This window comes from Notamacropus eugenii, chromosome 3 (genome assembly GCF_028372415.1).
Source record: "Notamacropus eugenii isolate mMacEug1 chromosome 3, mMacEug1.pri_v2, whole genome shotgun sequence".
In the NCBI taxonomy this organism is placed as follows: domain Eukaryota; kingdom Metazoa; phylum Chordata; class Mammalia; order Diprotodontia; family Macropodidae; genus Notamacropus; species Notamacropus eugenii.
Genome location: NC_092874.1, coordinates 223,116,700 through 223,136,025, shown reverse-complemented (window position 1 = coordinate 223,136,025; position 19,326 = coordinate 223,116,700). Strand labels below are relative to the sequence as shown.

Here is a 19,326-nt window from a genome sequence, read left to right as displayed (position 1 = left end):
TTTCTGCTGGCAAAATAGGTTCTACAATAGATAAATCTAAATTAAAAGCAATAAGAATAACAAGCCCGAAACACACACTGAGTGAAAAAGGGACAAGCAGCTTTGCTGGGTGAAAGAAGTCACCAGATCAGTCCTGTGCTCTGGTTGATTGGCTGGTTGGGTCTCACCACCCTGGAGCTACAAATCCTTGACACTGCTGCTCTCACTGTGGCTTGATCCCAGGACTGAATCAATCTATACCTCCCGACTGGCTCTCATGCCTGCTGCCATGCCCTGGCTCTACAGTCTTCATCAGCTTGTCATCTACCAACAAGTTCTTTTTCCACATATGGGGGCTGCAAAGTCAGTCTAGTATGGCTTAGGAAACACCCAGTGTGTGCGTGACTGCAAAGCCATGTTTACAGACAGATCCAGTGAACTGCTCTTTTTTTAAAAAATCAAAACTGGTATTAGTATTTTGTTGTTGTTTGCCTCTTTCTCATAAAAATTGAATGCAGATTTCAGTTTAATAGGAGGAAAAACTTCCTAACAATTTCTTTTTGTTTTTTATAAGAACAGATTTTATTAACATACTAAGCTTCCAATTAGGGACTTCTACCAATGCAGATCAATATCTACTCTGCAAATCATAATCTCAGAGAGGAAACTAGGGAAGTGGTGTCAAATTCATATAGAACCAGAGCCAACAAGTCGTGCATGAGGATCCCTGTGGCTGCATACTGATTTAGAAAACCACATATTAACATTATGTATGTTCTATGTATGTTTTTACTTATTTTGTTCAATATTTCCCAATTGCATTATACTCTGAATTCTGGCAATACTAGGGAGTTCTGAGGTTGTACATGTGACACCTCTAGCCTAGGACACTGGGACTTGTCCTTCAGCCAGCCAGTGTGTTTTACTCTGTGGCCAGCTCCTTTCCATCTGCTATCCTATCTCTGCAACTGGCTCTTTTGTAAAGGGAATTCATGCTTCAAGTTGGGTTGGACAAGGTGACCTCTGAGGCCCTTCCAGCATATTTTATGTGTATGTATATGTTTACATAAGATTACATATATGTAATATGTGTGCATATACATATAGTGAACCAACTAACATTTATTGAGTGCTTATTGTGTACTAAAGCACTAGGCATACCAAAGAAAAGGCCAGCACAGCACCTGCTCTCATGGAGCTCACAGTCTGATCAGAGTGATAACATGCAAACAGCTGTTTACAAACAAGATACAGACAGGATCAGTTTGAGGTAGTCACAGAGGGAGGGCACAAAGAATAAGGAGGCTTAGGAAAAGCTTCTTGCAGAAGGTGAGACTTGAGCTGAGGCTTGGAGCCAGGGAAACTAAATTAATTGAGAATTTAACTGCATTCTGGTTAATTTGGCTTTGCTGCTAGGGAATCGTTTACAAATCTTTCATGTATGGATATCTTTGATCAATATATTTAGTATGAACATACTGTATACTCAACACTGTATCTTGTACTAAACAGGATACAAAAGGAATGACACAGGTCCTACCTTCATACATTCCCAATGAGATTACAAACTCCTCAATGACAGAGATAGTGTTTTCTTTTTCTGTGGCATCCACTATTAGCCACTTTATCAGTCAACATTTGTCTAGTATCAATTCACTAGATACTACAGAAGTACAAAAGCTATGTATTCTGGTCCCTGTTTCTGAATTTATAATCTAGTTAATGGTAAAAGATTCATATGTGAAATGATTGAAAAGTGCTTATAAAACAAGATATTAACAGTGCAAATTAAACTGACTATGCAATGATTGAATGGCCAGAAGAAGAATGAATGCTAATTAGGTCACAGAAGAGGAAAGCAGCAGAGCTAGTTGCTGCACAGGAATAGAGATTCAGATATACAATTCCTGTCCTGCATCAGAAATCCCAGTATGGCAGTCCTTAAGATGTGGATAAGGACACATGCAATCAGGGGAAGAAAGGAGTGTTGCAAACTAAAAACAGATGCAGACCTCTGGGAGCTAATCTGCTTGCTCCAACACTTCTGTAGGTCTGAACGGTAAAAGAATCACGTGGCACATGAAGCACCACAGCTTTCTAGAAGTCTTGATCTTATACACTATCTGCCAAAGATTATATCACTATTTCTGCTCAAGAAGAGGAATTTTTTGACCCCTCATGAAAAACAAACAAAAACAAAGAAAATCCATAATTGGATTTATAATAGCAATTTTTCTTTTCTTTTTGTCTGAAAACATTGTAGTTCCATTGGACTAGATTATATTATTTTTTTGTTGTGGTTAGGGATATGCGGTTGGGATTGGGGTTATGTTTGCAAGGCCAATTGGAGCACCATTATTTTTTCTAATAATTGTCAATACTCTTTTTTTTTACATTTTCATTAATAGTTTATAATATTAGCAAGGCAGGGACTTTAATGCTTGGCTTGCTAGTGTCCTCCCTTGGTCTCTCTTAAAGAAAAGCAGGGATTTATCTCAACCAGAGTGAGTTAAGAAAGGTTCTTCCATATCCAGTGGTAATCATGAGACCTTGACCTTCTTCACCTTCCCCTCAGCCCCACCACCACTCCAAAGGAGGGAAAGAGGATATTTTATAGGGTCTAGACACTAAAACTAGTGGTGGAGAAGCAACCTCAGAATCTGAGGCAGAGTTGCATGCCAGAGAGTGGAGGAATATGAAGCATATCAAGTCCCAGAAGCTTCTTCCAGATCCATTGTTTAGTCTTGTCCTATGGGGAGAAAACTGGGGAAGGAACCTTTGGGGATGAAGAGGTTAATGTCCACATTTCCATGGGTTCCTCTGAATTTCAGAAATCTTGGGCTGCAAAAATTGCAAGGGCTGGAGATGCCTGAAGATGACAGGATACCTACCATGATGGAGCCTGAAGTCTGACAGGCTACCAGAGACACTGGATCCAGATTGTCTTTTCTTCCAAAGTTATGACAGAGGCATCATCAAGACCACTTCCACAGTTGCTGCCACGCCTGCCAGCCCATGGGACCCACACACCAGGCTGTGGGGCCAGGACTCCAAGGGACCCACATACCAGGGGGGAGATCAGGGCCTTTGAAGGCTTAAGGATAAGGACAAGGACAAGGGGCCAGGTTCCATCCAGGAGGGTCTAAAGGTCCATTCTCCTCCTCTGGCAACTTGACATATTAGAAAAAGAATCAACTAGAATGTTGGTGACAAATTTTTAGAATTAAATCAGTAATTTGGAATTAAGATGTACTACATATCAATAAAATTGAGCCAATATTTACCTTCTTCTGTTGTTTTGCCCCAGCCACTTACAAAGCACCTTGTGTTGGAATTCAAGTTAAACAACTCTTTAAAAAATGGTAGGCAGATAGGCTGAACATAGTCATTATAACTCACAGCTCTTTTTAAATGAAAAAGTGCAATATCATTTTCATATGTATCCAGGACGAACTGTGGGTGGATAATGATTGCTTTAATTTTTATTTTCTTAGTTTTCCGATGTCTCTGTAAAAGATTATGAACTCCAACCACAGCTCTCCAAAATTGTGGCTCTCTGGAATAAAGCAAATGCTTTTATTATAACACTGCTTATTTGAGTAATTATATTTTTTAAGTTTCCATTATTTTTTTGGTTTCTAATATCAGATTATACAAGACAACTTTTTAATTTAAAATTGCTCCTTTATTACAAGCCAAAGATGCAAATAAAAAAAACAAAAAGCAAACTATAACAAAATTAATTTCAATACCATAAATACTTATTAAACGTTTATGATGAGTCCGGTGATATGTAAAACAGTTGAAATACAAAAACAAAACATGAAATAGTCTCTGACTTAAGCAATGTATTCTTTCACAGAGGGTGACACAAATAAAAGTTAAAATGTGAGGAGTTCACAGGAGAGGTGCTGGGAGCATTTGGGAAGGATCAGATGGTGGTCCCTGAACTGTGCCTTGAAGGAAGGAAAAGTTTTGATGGGTGAAGATGTAGGGGAGTCTATTCTAGACATGAGAGAATGAATCAAGTGATTGTGTGTACAGCGAGAGGGCAAGTTAAGTTAAAGCTTATCAGTGATTAGTCTCATTTGGCTAGAACATGGAGGGATGAAAAGGAATAAATCTAAAGCCATGCTAGAAAGTTAAATTAGAGCTGATTTGGGAAGGTCTTTGCCCTGCTAAAGGATTTCTACGAGGAGGGGAGTGATGGAATCAGAGTAAGAAGATAAAGCATGAAGAACAGTTTGGAGAGAAGAGAAAATGGAGACTATTAGAATAATTCAGGACTAGTGGTGGTAAGGGAAGGGGAAAGCAGGGAGCGGATTTCAGAGACAAAATCTCAGGTCTGTAGGTTAGAATCACTAAGACTGAAGATAGAAGAGAGGAAGAGGAAAGAACTTAAAATGACTAAGGCTTTAATCCTGAATGACTGTGGAGAATGGAGACTCCATTGACAGAAACAGAGAAGTTAGTGGGAGCAGCAGGATCAGATGAAATCCTGCCAAGGCCTGAAGCTCCCCAGCATAATTAGTTAACCCTAGACATAACTGTGAATTAGCTACAGATAATCTTCAGTGTTTCTGTCTCTTTTTCCACTTTTACTTGTTGGTGCCCAATACTTTCAAGCTGTCCTGGCCTCTGTCAGGGAGGTAAGAGAGCTGATAATTTCACATTAATGTGTTAATTTACCTCTCTTAGTTTATCTGCTTTTTAAAGAGGCCTACAGGAAAAGGGCAATGCTATATAAAACTAGGGTAGTATTTTGGATGTAAAGAGGAGAAAGTCTTCCTCAAATCTTCCTCAATCATTTGACTTTAGCCTTACTTTAAAAATAGAGGGCTCCTGTAAACAACAGTTAAGCAATGAATTAATTATTTGAAGAGCAAACAGTATTGACAAACCTACTATGCACAAGGCGCACATGGTGATACTGACTCTTGGGAAGTCCAGAGAGTGTATAATGTGTCACCACAACCTTCGAAGCTCCCTTTTATGACCACCTCTTTCTTCACCATTATCTCTTCTTCCCTTCCCTTCCCTTCCTTCAATTAGCAAAAATATATAAATGAAATATTTTTTAAATATATTGTATTTCTTGAAAAATGTTTATGTTCCCTATTACATGAGTTTGACTTTCCATATTTTTTCCATTCCTTTCAAAAAAAAAAAAGCCTCAAAACCCAAACACCCTACCTGAATGAAGTTGACTTGTATGTGACCCCAACTTGATCTTTTTTTTCCTGTCAATGATTGTCACTATCTCTGCTTCTTAAAGATGAAAAGTTAGAGACAAGTGTCAAGTATAAGATAAAATTGTTTTAAATGGTGGTTTTTTTATAAGGATTTTTCTGAAGGCAATGTTTGAAATGGATATGTAAATCACACATTCACTTCAAATTATAACAAAACCTGCCAGCCCTAGTTTGGCCTCAACAATTATTTAATGACTATACCTTAAAAGAAAATGATGGAGGGCTGGATGGAATGTTCCACATTACTCTAAACCCTTAATCAAAATATGCAGTGCTATATACATACCTGACATCCTTAAGACAGTGTGCAGCTGTGAGGACCCAGTTTTCATTTATTATGGATCCCCCACATACATGTACAGTCCTAGGAAACAACACAACCTGCAGGCTTACTGTCCATGGCCAACCTCCAAGCTCAGCCTTGTGACCACCTACAACTCGAGATCCTGACATCACATTCACCAATGGTACTCTTCCACAATCTAAGAATAGAAATAATGCATTATTTTGAACTGGCTGGTGATATGAAGGATCAATTATCTTGTTCTTGCAATAGTCCTTCTGGAGAGTAGATTAGAAGAATGGACTGAACCCTCCAGAGAATTCAAGGATGTAAGGGATTTTGCTCATCTTCCTAGACTAGGTATGATCTCAAGGTTTAAAGGGGACTGTGTGGATTTTTGGCAAAGCCTCCAAGTTTCTGACCTGAGCAGACTGAGGGGACAGAAAACAAAAACAATGCAGCAGATATTATGAAAGCAGGAGTAGAGGCAGAGGAAGTCCTCTGAATCACAGTATTACTGACAATTCAATTCAAATATTTATTAATGCCTAGTCTGTGCTAAGCACCAGAGAAACACAGATAAATATGACACAGACTCTTCTTTCAAAGAGTTTATAATCTAATTGGAGATAATGACGTGTAAACATTATGTAATACTGACAAGGATAGGTCCAGGAAAAGTGCCAAGACAATTTTAGGAGGGAAAGACCATTTTCACTTGGAAAATGATAGTTCAGTTTGGTTGGATGAAAGAATTCACGAAAGAAAGCAAAAGGAGATATAGCTGGAGCCAGATGCTGAAATGGCTTTGAACATCAGTATACTTTATTCAGTAGGTAACAGATATTAAAATAATCAAAGTAATATATTTAAAAGATCTCTTAAGCATATCAATGTGAAGCACAAATTGGAGAGAAGAGATTAGAGGCAAAACTTTTTTTAAAAAATTTGTTGATATCTTTTATTTTTATATTAGTTATTTCCAGATATGCTCCCACTTCCCATTCTGCTAAAATGAACTTCTTTGTAACAAACAGAGGGAAAAAAATTAAACAAAATCAATGAACATAGTGAGTGCATTGGAATTGGATACATTATATACCAGTAGTCTATCTACCTTTCTATTGAAAGGAAAGATTTTATTATGTTCTCTGGAGCTAAAATTAGTAATTACAATTATTCAGTGTTTCTGAGTGATGGAAAAACTAATGAAGGTCCAGAGAAGACATAATGAAACATACATAATCCATCAGAGCAGTGACAGACTACTAGGACAGAATAGTGTGTACACTGTCAGATATGGATTCTTTATCAGTTTTGGGTTTTTTAAAAAGTTAATTGTAATTCTTTGTCACGAGAAAGTTCAAATTGGAGTTGGAGTGGGAAAAGACTATCATGTGAAGAAAAAGAGCATCAGTAAAATACAGGGCATCCCAAAAGTCTTAGAATAGTTTTAAGCGTTTTTGGAAATTACTCAAGAGTTTGGTTTCCTTTTGGTGTTTTGTAGCAGAGGGTTAAGCAGCTAGGGAGCACAGTGTGGGGGCCCGGAGGCAGGAAAAACTGAGTTCAAATGTGGCCTCAGATACTTACTAGCTATATGACCCTGGATAAGTCACTTAACCCTGTTTGCCTCAATTTCCTCATCTGTAAAATGAGCTGGAGAAGAAAATGGAAAACTACTGCAGTATCTTTGCCAAGAAAAATTCAAATGGGGTTACAAGAAGTGAAATGACTGAACAACAACAACGGCATTGATGAGGGGAGTTCCTGATCAATTTTTTAAAATAGTATTTTATTTTTTCCAATCATATGTAAAGATAATTTTTAACATTCACTTTTTTTTAATTTTTAGTTTCAAATTTTTCTCCCTCTCTCTTTTCCCTTTCCCCTCCTTAAAATAGTAAGCAATTTTATATACGGTATATATGTGCAATCATGTAAAACATATTTCCATGTTAGTCACGCTGGGAAAAAAGAAACAGACCAAAAGGAAAAAAACATCCCCCAAAATAAAGTGATCTGTATTCAGACTCCATCAGTTCTTTCTCTGGAGATGGACAGAATTTTCCATCATGAGTCCTTAGGAATTGTGTTGGATCACGGTATTGCTGAGAACTAATTCATTCATAGCTGATCACTGAGTAATGTTGCTGTTACCATGTACAACGTTCTCCTGCTGCTCATTTCACTTTACTTTCGTGTAAAGTCTTTCCAGGTTTTGCTGAAATCTTATCACTTATTACAGCACAATAGTATTCCATCACATTCATATAACACAACCTGTTCAGCCTTTCTGCAATTGATAGGCATCCCCTCAATTTCCAAGTCTTTGCTACCACAAAAAGAGCTACTATAAATATTTTTGTACATGTAGGATCTTTTTCCTTTTTTATGATCTCTTTGGGACACAGACCTAGTAGTAGTATTGCCAGATCAAAGGGTATGCACAGTTTGATTGCACTTTGGACATAGTTGCAAATTGTTCTCTAGAATGGATCAGTTCACAACACCAACAGTGTATTAGTTTCCCAATTTTCCCATATCCCCTCCAATATTTATCATCTTCCTTTTCTGTCATATTAGCCAGTCTGATAGCTCCTGATCAATTTGATGAATTCCTCCCAACAAATTTAATGAGATTACACAGTATGGAACTGTTGCAAGCATCTGAAGTGCGTATCTCACAGAAGTGGACTTGTGTACTGTCACCTTACTGATTAGCTTGCAGAGAATGGAACTGTCTCCTGATGACTGCGGCTCAGGAGGAGAGATTCTTGGAGAAGCTACCCCTTCTGTGGTCTATAAAAATGAGCTGTAAGTTGGCTGCAGTGGGAGTGGAAAATAGAAAGTATGAGAGATCTTGTAAAGGTGAAATTCATATAACTTGGCGAATAACTAGATAAAAGGGATGAGAGAGGAAGAAGAATAAAAGATAATTCTGAGATCATGTCAATGTTTGGGAGAATGATGGAATTATCAGCCGAAATAGAGAAGCTGGCAGGGAGAGGAAAGATGATAACTTCAGTTTTGGATATGTTGAGCTTCAGGTTCTGGGAGGCAGTTGGAAATATGAGACTGTAGCTCATAGGAGAGATGAGGTTGGAGCCAGATTTATGAATCATCAACATAAAAGTGAGATTTGAAGCCTTGGTTGAGATCATTTCAAGACTGTAGAAAGAAAGGTGGAAAAGGCCTACTATACATCTTTGAAAGATATTCAGGTTTTAGGAGAAGGATTCCTATTCTACATTGCAGTATGAATTGCTGGAAGTAGAAACAACAAACTATCTTCCAAGAAAACCTGAATTCCTTACTTCTTCAGTCCCCACAGCCAAGGTCTAGAGAGATTGTGAAGATTGTGCCTTCACCAACAAGTATGAACCCAAAGAAATAAGAACAAAAACACTTCCCTTAGTTTACTAGACACAAATAACCACTTTAATAAAAAGCAGCAATGACATAGCAGATGTAGGGGCCTTGGCAGATGGAGAGCTATTGAATGAGCAGATGCTCTGACGGACTTACTATACTGTACTATAGACTGGCTCTTCTCTAAGAGGAAGGGAAGTGGATATCAAGTACTGCCACAGAAAGCAGGGTTCCTGCCGAGGTAGACAAAGACACACAACTACACACACATACACACACTGCCTTTCTACTAGGCCAGCAAACTGGTGGAGAGCACACAAATGCTCATGTAAAGGGTTGTTCACCAAGTTATCAACAGAGGTGCAAGGGTGTGCCCAGTCAGAGAAGGTTTACTTGACTCAATTTCTTTGCTAAAGTAATTCTGCCCAAATGCAACAGGGTTGTTACCAGTTTAAGTTAACTGGCAATAGAAACTGTCCTTTTTAATATCCCAGTAAACATTGCCTCCACAAACCAGGACAGTGGTGTAATTACTCTTAATGTTTTTCAAGTACTAGCCTCATTTCTGAAATTCAGCCACATTTCCCCAATTCAGCCACATTTCCCCAGCAACCCTCCCAACAATGTGCCTTTGACCAAGTCCCTTTTCTTCTCTGGCCCTTAGTTTCCCAATCTATAAAATGGAGTTCTTGGATGAGTTTGGAAAAGAAATGGCTTGCAGGAAAACTTGCCAGCTGTCTTCAAATGAGATAATGTTTTCTCAAAAGAGTTAATGTTTGTGAAGCTTTTAGCACAGTGCCTGGCACATATGAGTTTCTTAATAAAGGCTTATTCCCTTCTCCCCTGTCCCTCCCCACCCCCTTTCAAATATACGAAAGGATATCATATAGAGATCTGATAAGAACAGCTTTATTGGCGCCTGTGGTAGGAGCAGTATCTGTGTCATGTAAACTAAAGAGGTTTTCCTTTAAGGAGTTAAGGAGACCATCCACAGGATTTGAGAACTAGAGTATGAACAATGGGCACTGCTTCTTTATTGCTTGAGACATAAAAATTCCAAATAAAAATGGGAGCTAGTGATCTGAAGTTAGTTTACCAGAATTCCCACTGCCTACAATATGGAGATATAAGGAAAATAGGTATGTGAAATGGAGTAGGATCTATTTTTATTAGTAACTGTATTCTTTTTTCATTTCTTATTGTTAAAAAAAAAAATTTCATTGAATTTTTTTGATTCACCAAGTTTCATTGTGTTTCAATCTGGAGCCCAAAACATCTTGGCTCCTCTGCCCTAACTCACTACAACCATGCTACCGCTCTCCATTTCCATCAAGCTGAGACTTCCCTATGTCTGTCAAAGGCATTACAATTCCTCCAGTCTCACAGGTTCATAACCATCCTCATCCTCAAATCTTCACATTCCCTCGTTACAAATAGCCAGTTAGCTGCTAAATCTTGCAGTTTCTACCTCCACAACATATCTCTATTCACAGAGATGCCACTGTAGTTCAGATTCTCATTACCTATTTCTTGAATTACTGCAACAATCAGGATTGGCTAATTCGTATCTCTCTCTACTTCAATGCATTCTCCACATAACTCTCAAAGTGATTTTCTTTTCATTGTGAATGGGACTATGTCACTCCCTGCTGCCTCCAGGACAAAATATAGACTCCCCTGTGTAGCTTTTAAAGCCATTCACAACCTGGCCCCAATCTACCTTCCTCATTTAAGTTTATATTAGTCTCCTTCCTGCACTTCAGGGTCCAGACAAAGTAGCCTTCCCTCACTTACTCACCCACACAAAGCTCCATTTCCTGTTTTTGCTTTTACACTGGACTTTTTCCACGCTCAAAACGCACTCTCCTTCCTTTCCTCCTCCTCAGGTAATTTTATCTTCCTTCAAGACAGAATTCAAGCACCCCTTCTAAATGAACCTTTTCTGAATCTCTCCAGTGCTCTCTCTCCTTTCCTAACAATCTTCTATTTATTTTTATTTTTTACTATCTATATTTATTCTGTATAGACTCTACATGTGCAGATTTACACTAATAAGATCTAAGTTCCTTGAGAAAAGGAACTGTTTCACACTTGTCTGTGTATCTCTAGCACTTCTCACAGTGCGTGGAACATCGTGGTGCTTAATCAATGCTTGTTGATGATTGACTAGAGAGGAGTTCCATTGATGGACCAGACCTTCCTAAGATGAAAGCTTCCAATACCACACCTCTTATTTCTAGGATTCTGCCCGAGATCAGAGCCTCAGAAATCAAACTGCTACTGTTAAGACCTCATTTAAAAAACAAATGCCCGATATTCTTGGATGGTCTCAATTATGCAACATCTCTACAATATCAAGGGGCCCTGGGAACTATTAGGTATTTACTGCCTCAGATGCCTAAACAAATCTGATACTGCCCTTTGTCAGAACAAGACTGTTCAGGATGGAAGTCCCAATCAAATGGTCCTATATCCCCATCTTACGTATGGCTAACAAGTTTCAATCTTTCCCCTCCTAATGCCTGTGATATGGAGATACCTTCGACCTCAGCAAAATCCTTCTCATTCTATCATTCCCTCTCTCATCTCTGTCACCCTCAGCATTAACCTTAACCCATGTACCTATTCTGCTCTGCCCTCCCCTTCCATTGTGACCTTTGTGACCCATGGTCTATCCCACATCTCTTCTTCTCCTATGCCTTCAATTTTCTTGCACTAAGAAATCTGGATTCCCTCCACTAAAAAAAACCCGATATCCTTCTTGACCTCTCTGTAGCATGTGACCCTGTTGACAACCCTCTCCTTATGGACACTTTCTCTTCCCTGAGTTTTCATATAATTTTTCTATAATGGTTCTTTTCCTACTTGTTGGATCAATTCCTTCTCTATCTTCTTCGCAAGTTCATCATTCATATCCTGCCCCAACTATGCATAGGAGTACCCTAAGACTCTATCCTGGAGACCTCTCCTCTTCTCTATACTCTTTCTTTTGGTAATGTCATCAGTTCTTATGGCTGGTGAAATTATCATCTCTATGCATGTGACTCCCAAATCTATGCATCCAGCCTTCATCTCTCTCCTAAGTTCCCCTCTGTATCTCTAATTGTCTGCTTTATATCTCACTGGATTATAGATTAATAAATGTAAAGCTGGAAGAGATCTTAGAAGTCACTTAGTCCAACTCCCTTATTTTTACAGATGAAGAAATTGAGGCCCAGAAAAGTGAGTGATACTACACAAGTAGTAAGTGGCAGACATAATTTGAACCCAGGTCTTCTACATGTGTGTAACAAATGTGTACATGTAGAGCCTTTTCATAACGAAAATGACTTGCCCATTCTTGAAAATCTTGAAACACAAGCTGAATCATGCTTGTCTGGGATGCTGAAGATGCATTTCCCATTCAGAGAAAGGTGAGAGGTACAGTACAACAGAATGTTGCATTTGGAATCCAAGGATCCAGTTTTTTCTATTGTTTACTACCTGTGTGACTTTGGGCAACCAACCTACTCAATCTCTCTGCATCTTATAGCTGTAAATCTATGAGGATTGATCTAGGTGCCTTCAGGTCCTTTCACATCTGAAGATTCTGTGATTAGAAGCCTCCTACTTATGTGCTCTAAAACTATGAAAAATATTTCCCTAGGGGATGCATGATTCTTTGATTTTCCCAGAGACATACTTCCAAGATCTTTCAGGATGATGCTTGTGGGAAGACAAACAAGTTCACTCTTCATATGAGTCTAGCATAAACAACAATAAAGAAGATTACAAGCAGTTCACAAGCATTTGATAGGACTATGTAATTTTTTTTTTAGATTTCTCAAAAATAATTCTCAGAGAGGAGTTCCATACTCCACATGGTCCTCAGCAACAAAATAAAGGAAGCAGACATTGAGGAAAAAATATAGACAAGTTGGGGGCTGAAAGCCTGGCACTTAATAAGTGTTTGATGACTTGACTTGACTTCTTATAGCACCAGGTCAAGGCATAGCAAGCAGATCATTCAGTCGGTCAATAAGCATTAATTAAGTGCCACTATGTGCTAGGTACTGTGCCAAATACTGGGGATACAAAGAAAGGCAATAAATAAATAACCAAAAAATCCACAACAGTCCTTGCCCTCAAGGATCTCACAATTTAATGGAGGACAACATGCAAATATGTACAAACCAGTTATATACAAGATAAATGGGAAATAATCAACAGAAGGGAGGCACTAGAATTAAGAGGGATTGGAATAGTGTCCTGTAGAAAGTGGGATTTTAGCCAGGGCTTAAAGGAAGCTAGGGAAGACAAGAGGCAGAAATGAAAAGGGAAGGGAGAGCATTCCAAGCATGGAGGACAGCCAGAGAAAATGCCCAGAATGGAGTGTAGATCTAGATGCCTATTCAGTGATTAGAAGGGCACTGATAAGTTTCCCTTTCCTGCCCCTCCAAAAATACCTTCTTTTTTCAATCTGTCACATTGCCTAAAATGCTAACACTAGTGCTTTGGGTTAAAGCATTACTTCAAAAATTGACTTCCTTTATAACTCAAGTATCTCTAGGAGGGACAACATATTACAACATATAAATTAATCTAACTCTTCTGCTTCTCCACTTCTAGCTCCCTCAATGGCTAGAAAGAAAAGTTTGTACTAGTTCTGAAGTTCTTTTGAACTCTCAAATTCTGAATCTTGGTTCTACTACAAATCATAACCTCAATGAACCTTGGTTTGTTCAAGAATAAAATGGGTGTTGGCCTAAATGATCTTGAAGACCTCTTCCAGCTCTAAATTCATGAAGGCATGAGAAAAATAGCTAGCAGTGGAACAGTAACTATTCTATATGAAATGTAAAAAGATAAGAGCCTACAGCACATTGAGTAGTTTCTATATGAAGCAGGTATCAGAAGAAAGACCTGGATTAAGCCTGGAGAGCTTGATGCACGAGCTGATGAAATGTACTGTGTACAAAGTAACAGTAATATTATAAAATGATCAGCTGTGAATGACTTAGTTATTCTCAGCAATAAACGATCCAAGATGTGGGAAACAAGGAAGAAGGTCTGTTTCTACAGAGTTGTGACCTAGCACAGCCAGATAGAGGTCAGAAACTTGTGTGCAGGCTTGATGAGCTGTTTGAGGGAAAGCCTATCAGAGAGAACATGGAGTCAAGTGGCCAGGGAAGGTGGGGCTTGGAGTCCAAAATTCAGAACAGTATTTCTATACAGAGCTTCCATTAGTCTGAACAAGTTGTAGCCTTCCTGTAGCCTTACTTGAAAGCTACCCATTCATTCAAGGGAATGAACTGGAAGGCATTCCCTCCTCCTGAAGAGGCAGGGAGTCAGCTTTGGCCAAAGTGCTCAATTCATCTGAACTCCACTTTAATAAATTTTCCTTGATACCTTTATGTGTGTCAAGCGCATCTGTAACAAAGACATCTCTGAAGGGCTTCTGATGAAAAATGTTATCCATCTCCAGAGAAAGAACTGATGGTGTCTAAATACAAACCAAAGCATACATTTTTACTTTCTTAATTTTTCTTGAGATTATTTTTTTGACTGTTTTCTTTCACAACAATATGAAAATGTTTTACATGACTACATACCCTATATCAATTTTCTTGCCTTCTCAGTGAGGTGGGTGAGAAGGGAAGAAGGGAGGGAATTTGGAACCCAAAGTTTTAAAACTGAATGTCAAAATTTGTTTTTACATATATCTTGGAAAAATAAAATACTTAATTTAAAAAAAAAGACCTGAATTACTCAGTATAAGTACTCTCAGCTAGCTTACTCTCTCCAACCTTCCCTCACAAAGGAAGAAATGGAGTTCCCAGAATGTGATCACTATCATTTCAAGATGACTCAAACTTTCCCAGGGACCTAAAGGTAATCCTGTTATTGGAGGGGTAACACTCCTACAATTTGTCACCGTAGCTCCTGAGACCCTCCCAGTGTGCTTCCCATTTACAAAAGATTATCACCATGACATTATTAACTCTTAAACATAAAACATCTACTTAGCAATAAAGCAAATGCACAAATAAACCTGATTCCCATTCTTTCACTAATGCATGCAGAGTCTATGAGAGTGAGCATACACTTAGAGAACCTAGCAGGGAAGCACAGGAGTAAGGAAATCTATGTGTTTGAGGAGCAACTAACAACTCTGAATTGAATTCCTTTGCATCCTTGGTCCTTTCAAAAACAATCTGCAATGCATGAAGCTAGCTGTTCAGCTTCTTGTCCTGACCTCTCTCCAGTTAGACAAATCTCCTCTCCTCCTGTCAAAGAGATGATACCGCTGACAAACTATCCTAACTCATAATCAACTTGAAAAGGGCACTAAAAAAATGACTGTTGGAGTGGCATGCAGTTCCCTTCAGTCAGAGCACTACAAAGTTTCTCAGGATAATTCCCTGGGTAACACAGACAAGCCCAGAAAGCTCCTCACACAACTGTCCTCTGCACCATCTAACCAAACTCATCCTACAACAATATAGCTGCAACATGTTTTCCCGTTTCTTCCTCTAAACCACGGAAGGAAAGAGAGAGAGCAACTAGGTCCTCCTGAAAAGATGAAGCTGGGAGGCAATAATAGCTCCAGGTGAGCTCAGGTCTTTTCCAATGGGCTTCCACCCTTTTATCAGACACTCAGCAGACTCCCAGCCAAGCAGCTAGTCTTCCTGTCAGGGGATGTCTTTCTTCACTAGGCTCTTAATTCATCTCCCACTGGCTTATCTGTGGTCTTAGAAGCCTCAAATAAGAGTCTCCTGTTGGTTAGTCATTTGTCTTTCACTAATTCAGGAAATTAGTCAGTTATGAGTCCAAGAGTGCTAATTTAACCCTTCCTTAGCCTCCAAAGAGTTGTGCCCCAGGTGGGAAACAAAGGGAGGAATTCTATTTCCACAGGATTAAAACCCCTCCCGGCTTTGCGCGACAGCAGAATGGAAATGAGAGTTGTGACCCAGCAGAACCAGGCTTCCCATCTGGTAAAAGGACCGAAGCTTGTACGCATGCTTAATGAGCTGTTTGAAGGGGAACCAATCAGGGAGGAGAACGTGATGAAGGGGGAGGTTCAAGAGGCTGCATCTAGCCAATGGAGAGCAACGTGGGAATGCGAATTGGCAACAGCCTAAAAGGCTTGCCTCGGTCTGAACCAGTGTAGCAGTGTGCCCTTCAGGGGGAATGACCGTAAAGTTAACCGAAGCTTTGCTGATTTCACAACAGTCTGCTTAAAGTGAGCATGTTTCTGACACCCTCAGGGCCAGTGTCTTCCTTCTGCCAATCACTTCCCATTTACCCTGCACATGTCCGGTTGGTGCAAAGCTGTCTGCGTGTTGTCTCCCCCAACTGACCGAGATCCCGGAGGGCAGGGATTTGGGCTTTGCCCACCCTCCCCTGCCTACGTGAATGTGCTGGCAGTGTGTTCTGGCTGGGGCTGAGCAGTGTGCCGACTCTGGGCGCCTTGGCACAGTGCCTGGCACGCAGCAGGCACTACTTGATAAATGCTGGTGAACTGCCCCAAACGTCTTCGCTTTTCCTTTTGGCCATCAGACCAACGAGAGAGTGGATCAGTCTGTTCGGAGGGAAAGAGCCCCTACACAGGGGAGACCACGAATCCCCAGAATGACTGGAGGATCATGGAAGGGAGAGGTGGTGGAGGGAGCACAGGGTCAGGAAGACCTGGGTTCAAATCTTCTCGCAGGGCACGTCGTTCGTCGTGGGACCCCAGCCAAGTCCCTTTAGCGCTCTGTGCCTCAGTTTCCCACTCTGTAAAGTAGGGAGGTTGACTTCAGCGTCTAAGTCTCTGCGCCACTGGAGGGAGGACAAGGACTCGGTGAGCCCCCTCCGGGGCAGCAGCGCCCACAATACGGGGTGTAGAGGGGCCTGGGGCGCCCCGCCCCTGGAGTGGGAGGAGAGGGGGCGGGGCTGCACTTACTCTGGTCGAAGGGCACCGCTTTGTCCCTCGCGTACGTGAAGCCGCCCCAAACTAACCACAGGGAGGCGCCCACAAGCCAAGGCCCCATCTTGGGTGGGGGGCGGGGAAAGGGGAGGGAGAAGAAATGGCTGCGGCGGCGGCGGCGGCGTTATTTCCCCGTCCTCTGACGTCAACGGGAGGCGCGGGCTGGCCTCCCGGCAGGAAGCGCTGCCTACGTGCTCTCGGCGCCACGCATCACGTGACGCTTCGTGACGTCACTTACCGGCGGAGGGCGTTGAGGGGGTGAGGGGGAAACGGGAGGCTCTGCCCCCCTTTCCTCCTCCCCCCCATAAAAAACCGGAAATGAAAACGAGCTCAGCGTGGGGGTGTCTTCTCTCTACCCTGGCTCCAGGGCCCTCCCCTCGCCGAACACCAGGCTGCCCGTCTTCGGTTGCCCGCGCCCACTGTCTACTGGGCGCAGTGGAGACAACGCCGGGCCTGGGGTCGGGCAAACCTGGGTGACTTCAACGCCGTCTGCCTCAGTTTTCCCACCTGTAAAATGGGGCTATCAGTCCTGGCACCTCCCTGTGAAGCTGCTGTGGGGATGGAGCGGGATAACACGTGTAAACACGCCCGCCACAGCGCCTGTGCCTTCCCCCATGGGGTGCCCGGTGCCAGGGCCTGGCCCGCGGCTCTAACGGGCACAGCCTGCCTGCTTCCTGATCCAGCAGCCCGCTGCCCCTCTAGAACACTGGCCCAGCTGGGTGCGTGCCGGGGCCTGGCACCCATCGTGGGCATCCTAGACTTAGACACGCAGTGATCTCCTCCACCCAGACGTGGACGGGGGAGCCTGGGCGCTTCTCAGGTGACTTAGGGACGTCTCAGGCCTAAACCCACACCTCCCCCTAGGCCGCCTTGCTCTGGGCAAAATAGCCCTGCGGTAGATATTAAAAGTGCGTGTTCCTTTAAGAACTAGCCACTCCCTCCTCCCGCTGTGAATCACCTAGTTTGCATATTTGGCACGTGTTTTTCTGTGGAGTATCCTATATAAACTTTACCCGAACCCCTTTCCAACTGCAGGTTCCCTAAGAACTCCTGCCCGGGAAAGCATAGCAAGAAATCTTTACCTTGTGGACTTCAAGAATGCTTGAGTCCTCGAATTCATTCCTGCCCCTATACTGTGTGGGATGGCTCAGGTCCCTACATAAATCAGTTACTCAGAGGCCTCTCAAAGTGATGACAGCAAAGAGATTCATTCCATTCTCGAGAAGCGGGGCCAACCTGTAGGAGTAGGAAAGCCGAAGACAAAGAACAGGACAGTGATTTATATAGACCCTAATGCAAGTCCCTCCTCCCCCCACTGACCATTATCCTTATTAGCTGAGGATATGATCTTACATTCTAGACACGAAATCTAACCAATCCCTTTTGAAATGAAGACATCGAGGAATTATGTGAGTTTTGTCCAATCATTGAGACCCTAATGCACTACACAGTTTTATATCCTTATATGGAACTATTCTATTCTAAAAATATTGTAACCTTGAGCCTTTAGGCCTTACCTCACCCCTGGGAGAAGAATTACAATCTGAGAAGTCTTCACTAAACCTATCCCACTCACTCCGATCTTTGGGGGGTCCCAGAGTTTGCCCCCCCTTTTCTAACCCTCATCACCTCTACTCTAGGGGTTCCTAAACTGGGTTCTATGGAAGGATTTTTAGGGCATCCCTGAGGCTGAAAGACAGTAATTTTCATCTTTGCTCCAATAAAGTAGGTTTCCTTTGTAATCGCCCTTCCCTCCCCCCCAAAAAAGTGATATATGTAAGGCATTTAGCCATGCGTGCCTGCAGACCACAGCACACCGGCAGTGTCCCTGGGGTTTTCTTGGCAAGGATACTAGAGAGGTTTGCCATTTCCTTATCCAGTGGATTATGGCAAACAGAGGTTAAGTGACTTGACAGCAGATAAGTGTCTGAGCTCAGATTTGAACTCAGGTCTTAATAAGTGGGTAGGTCATATCACCTCTCTGCCTTGGTTTCCTCATCTACAAAATGACACCTCATGGGGTTGTCCTGAGGATCAAATGAGATTTTATATAGGTGTGTGTGTGTGTGTGTGTGTGTGTGTGTGTGTGTGTGTGTGTGACTTACCAATGTCTGCCACATAGTAAGTGCCTAATAAATGCTCATTCCCTGTCCAATACCAGATGGTTACCTATCAACTAGCTAAGAGCATACTGATTATCAGAATCTCTCAACAACAGAAGATCCCAGAAGCCTAATTCTGCTACAATTTGAGCAAGAACCCCCCCAAAAGAACTCACCTTCTCAAAGCAGTCTTAATTTGTTTCAAAAGTTTTCCTTTTATCAAATTTGAACTTGGTTCTGCCTTCAGGGTTAAGCAGAACATGTCTATGACACTTTCTACAGAAGCCCTAACTATATTTGAGAACAGGGATTCATGTGCTTCCATAGATATAGATATAGTAACAGATGGGGTTCCTGTAGCTCATTAAGGTTTGCTAACTACTTTACACTATC

The 19,326-nt window shown here is 41.4% G+C and overlaps 1 protein-coding gene across 2 annotated transcripts in view; it reads right to left on the bottom strand.

The window, feature by feature from the left end:
- TMPRSS12 (transmembrane serine protease 12) overlaps positions 1–18,105 on the bottom strand; it is a 59,575-nt gene extending 41,470 nt beyond the window's left edge. The window contains exons 1-4 of one of the 2 annotated variants that reach the window (XM_072654680.1): positions 17,914–18,105; positions 16,808–17,338; positions 5,518–5,713; positions 3,264–3,535 (exon numbers count right to left, since the gene is read on the bottom strand). In XM_072654680.1, the coding sequence (XP_072510781.1) occupies positions 3,264–3,535; positions 5,518–5,713; positions 16,808–16,895 (556 nt within the window). In that variant the 5' untranslated portion in view covers positions 16,896–17,338; positions 17,914–18,105. The remainder of the gene's footprint in view (positions 1–3,263; positions 3,536–5,517; positions 5,714–16,807; positions 17,339–17,913) is intronic. The other variant, XM_072654681.1, reaches the window with a different exon arrangement.
- Positions 18,106–19,326: the final 1,221 nt, after the last annotated feature.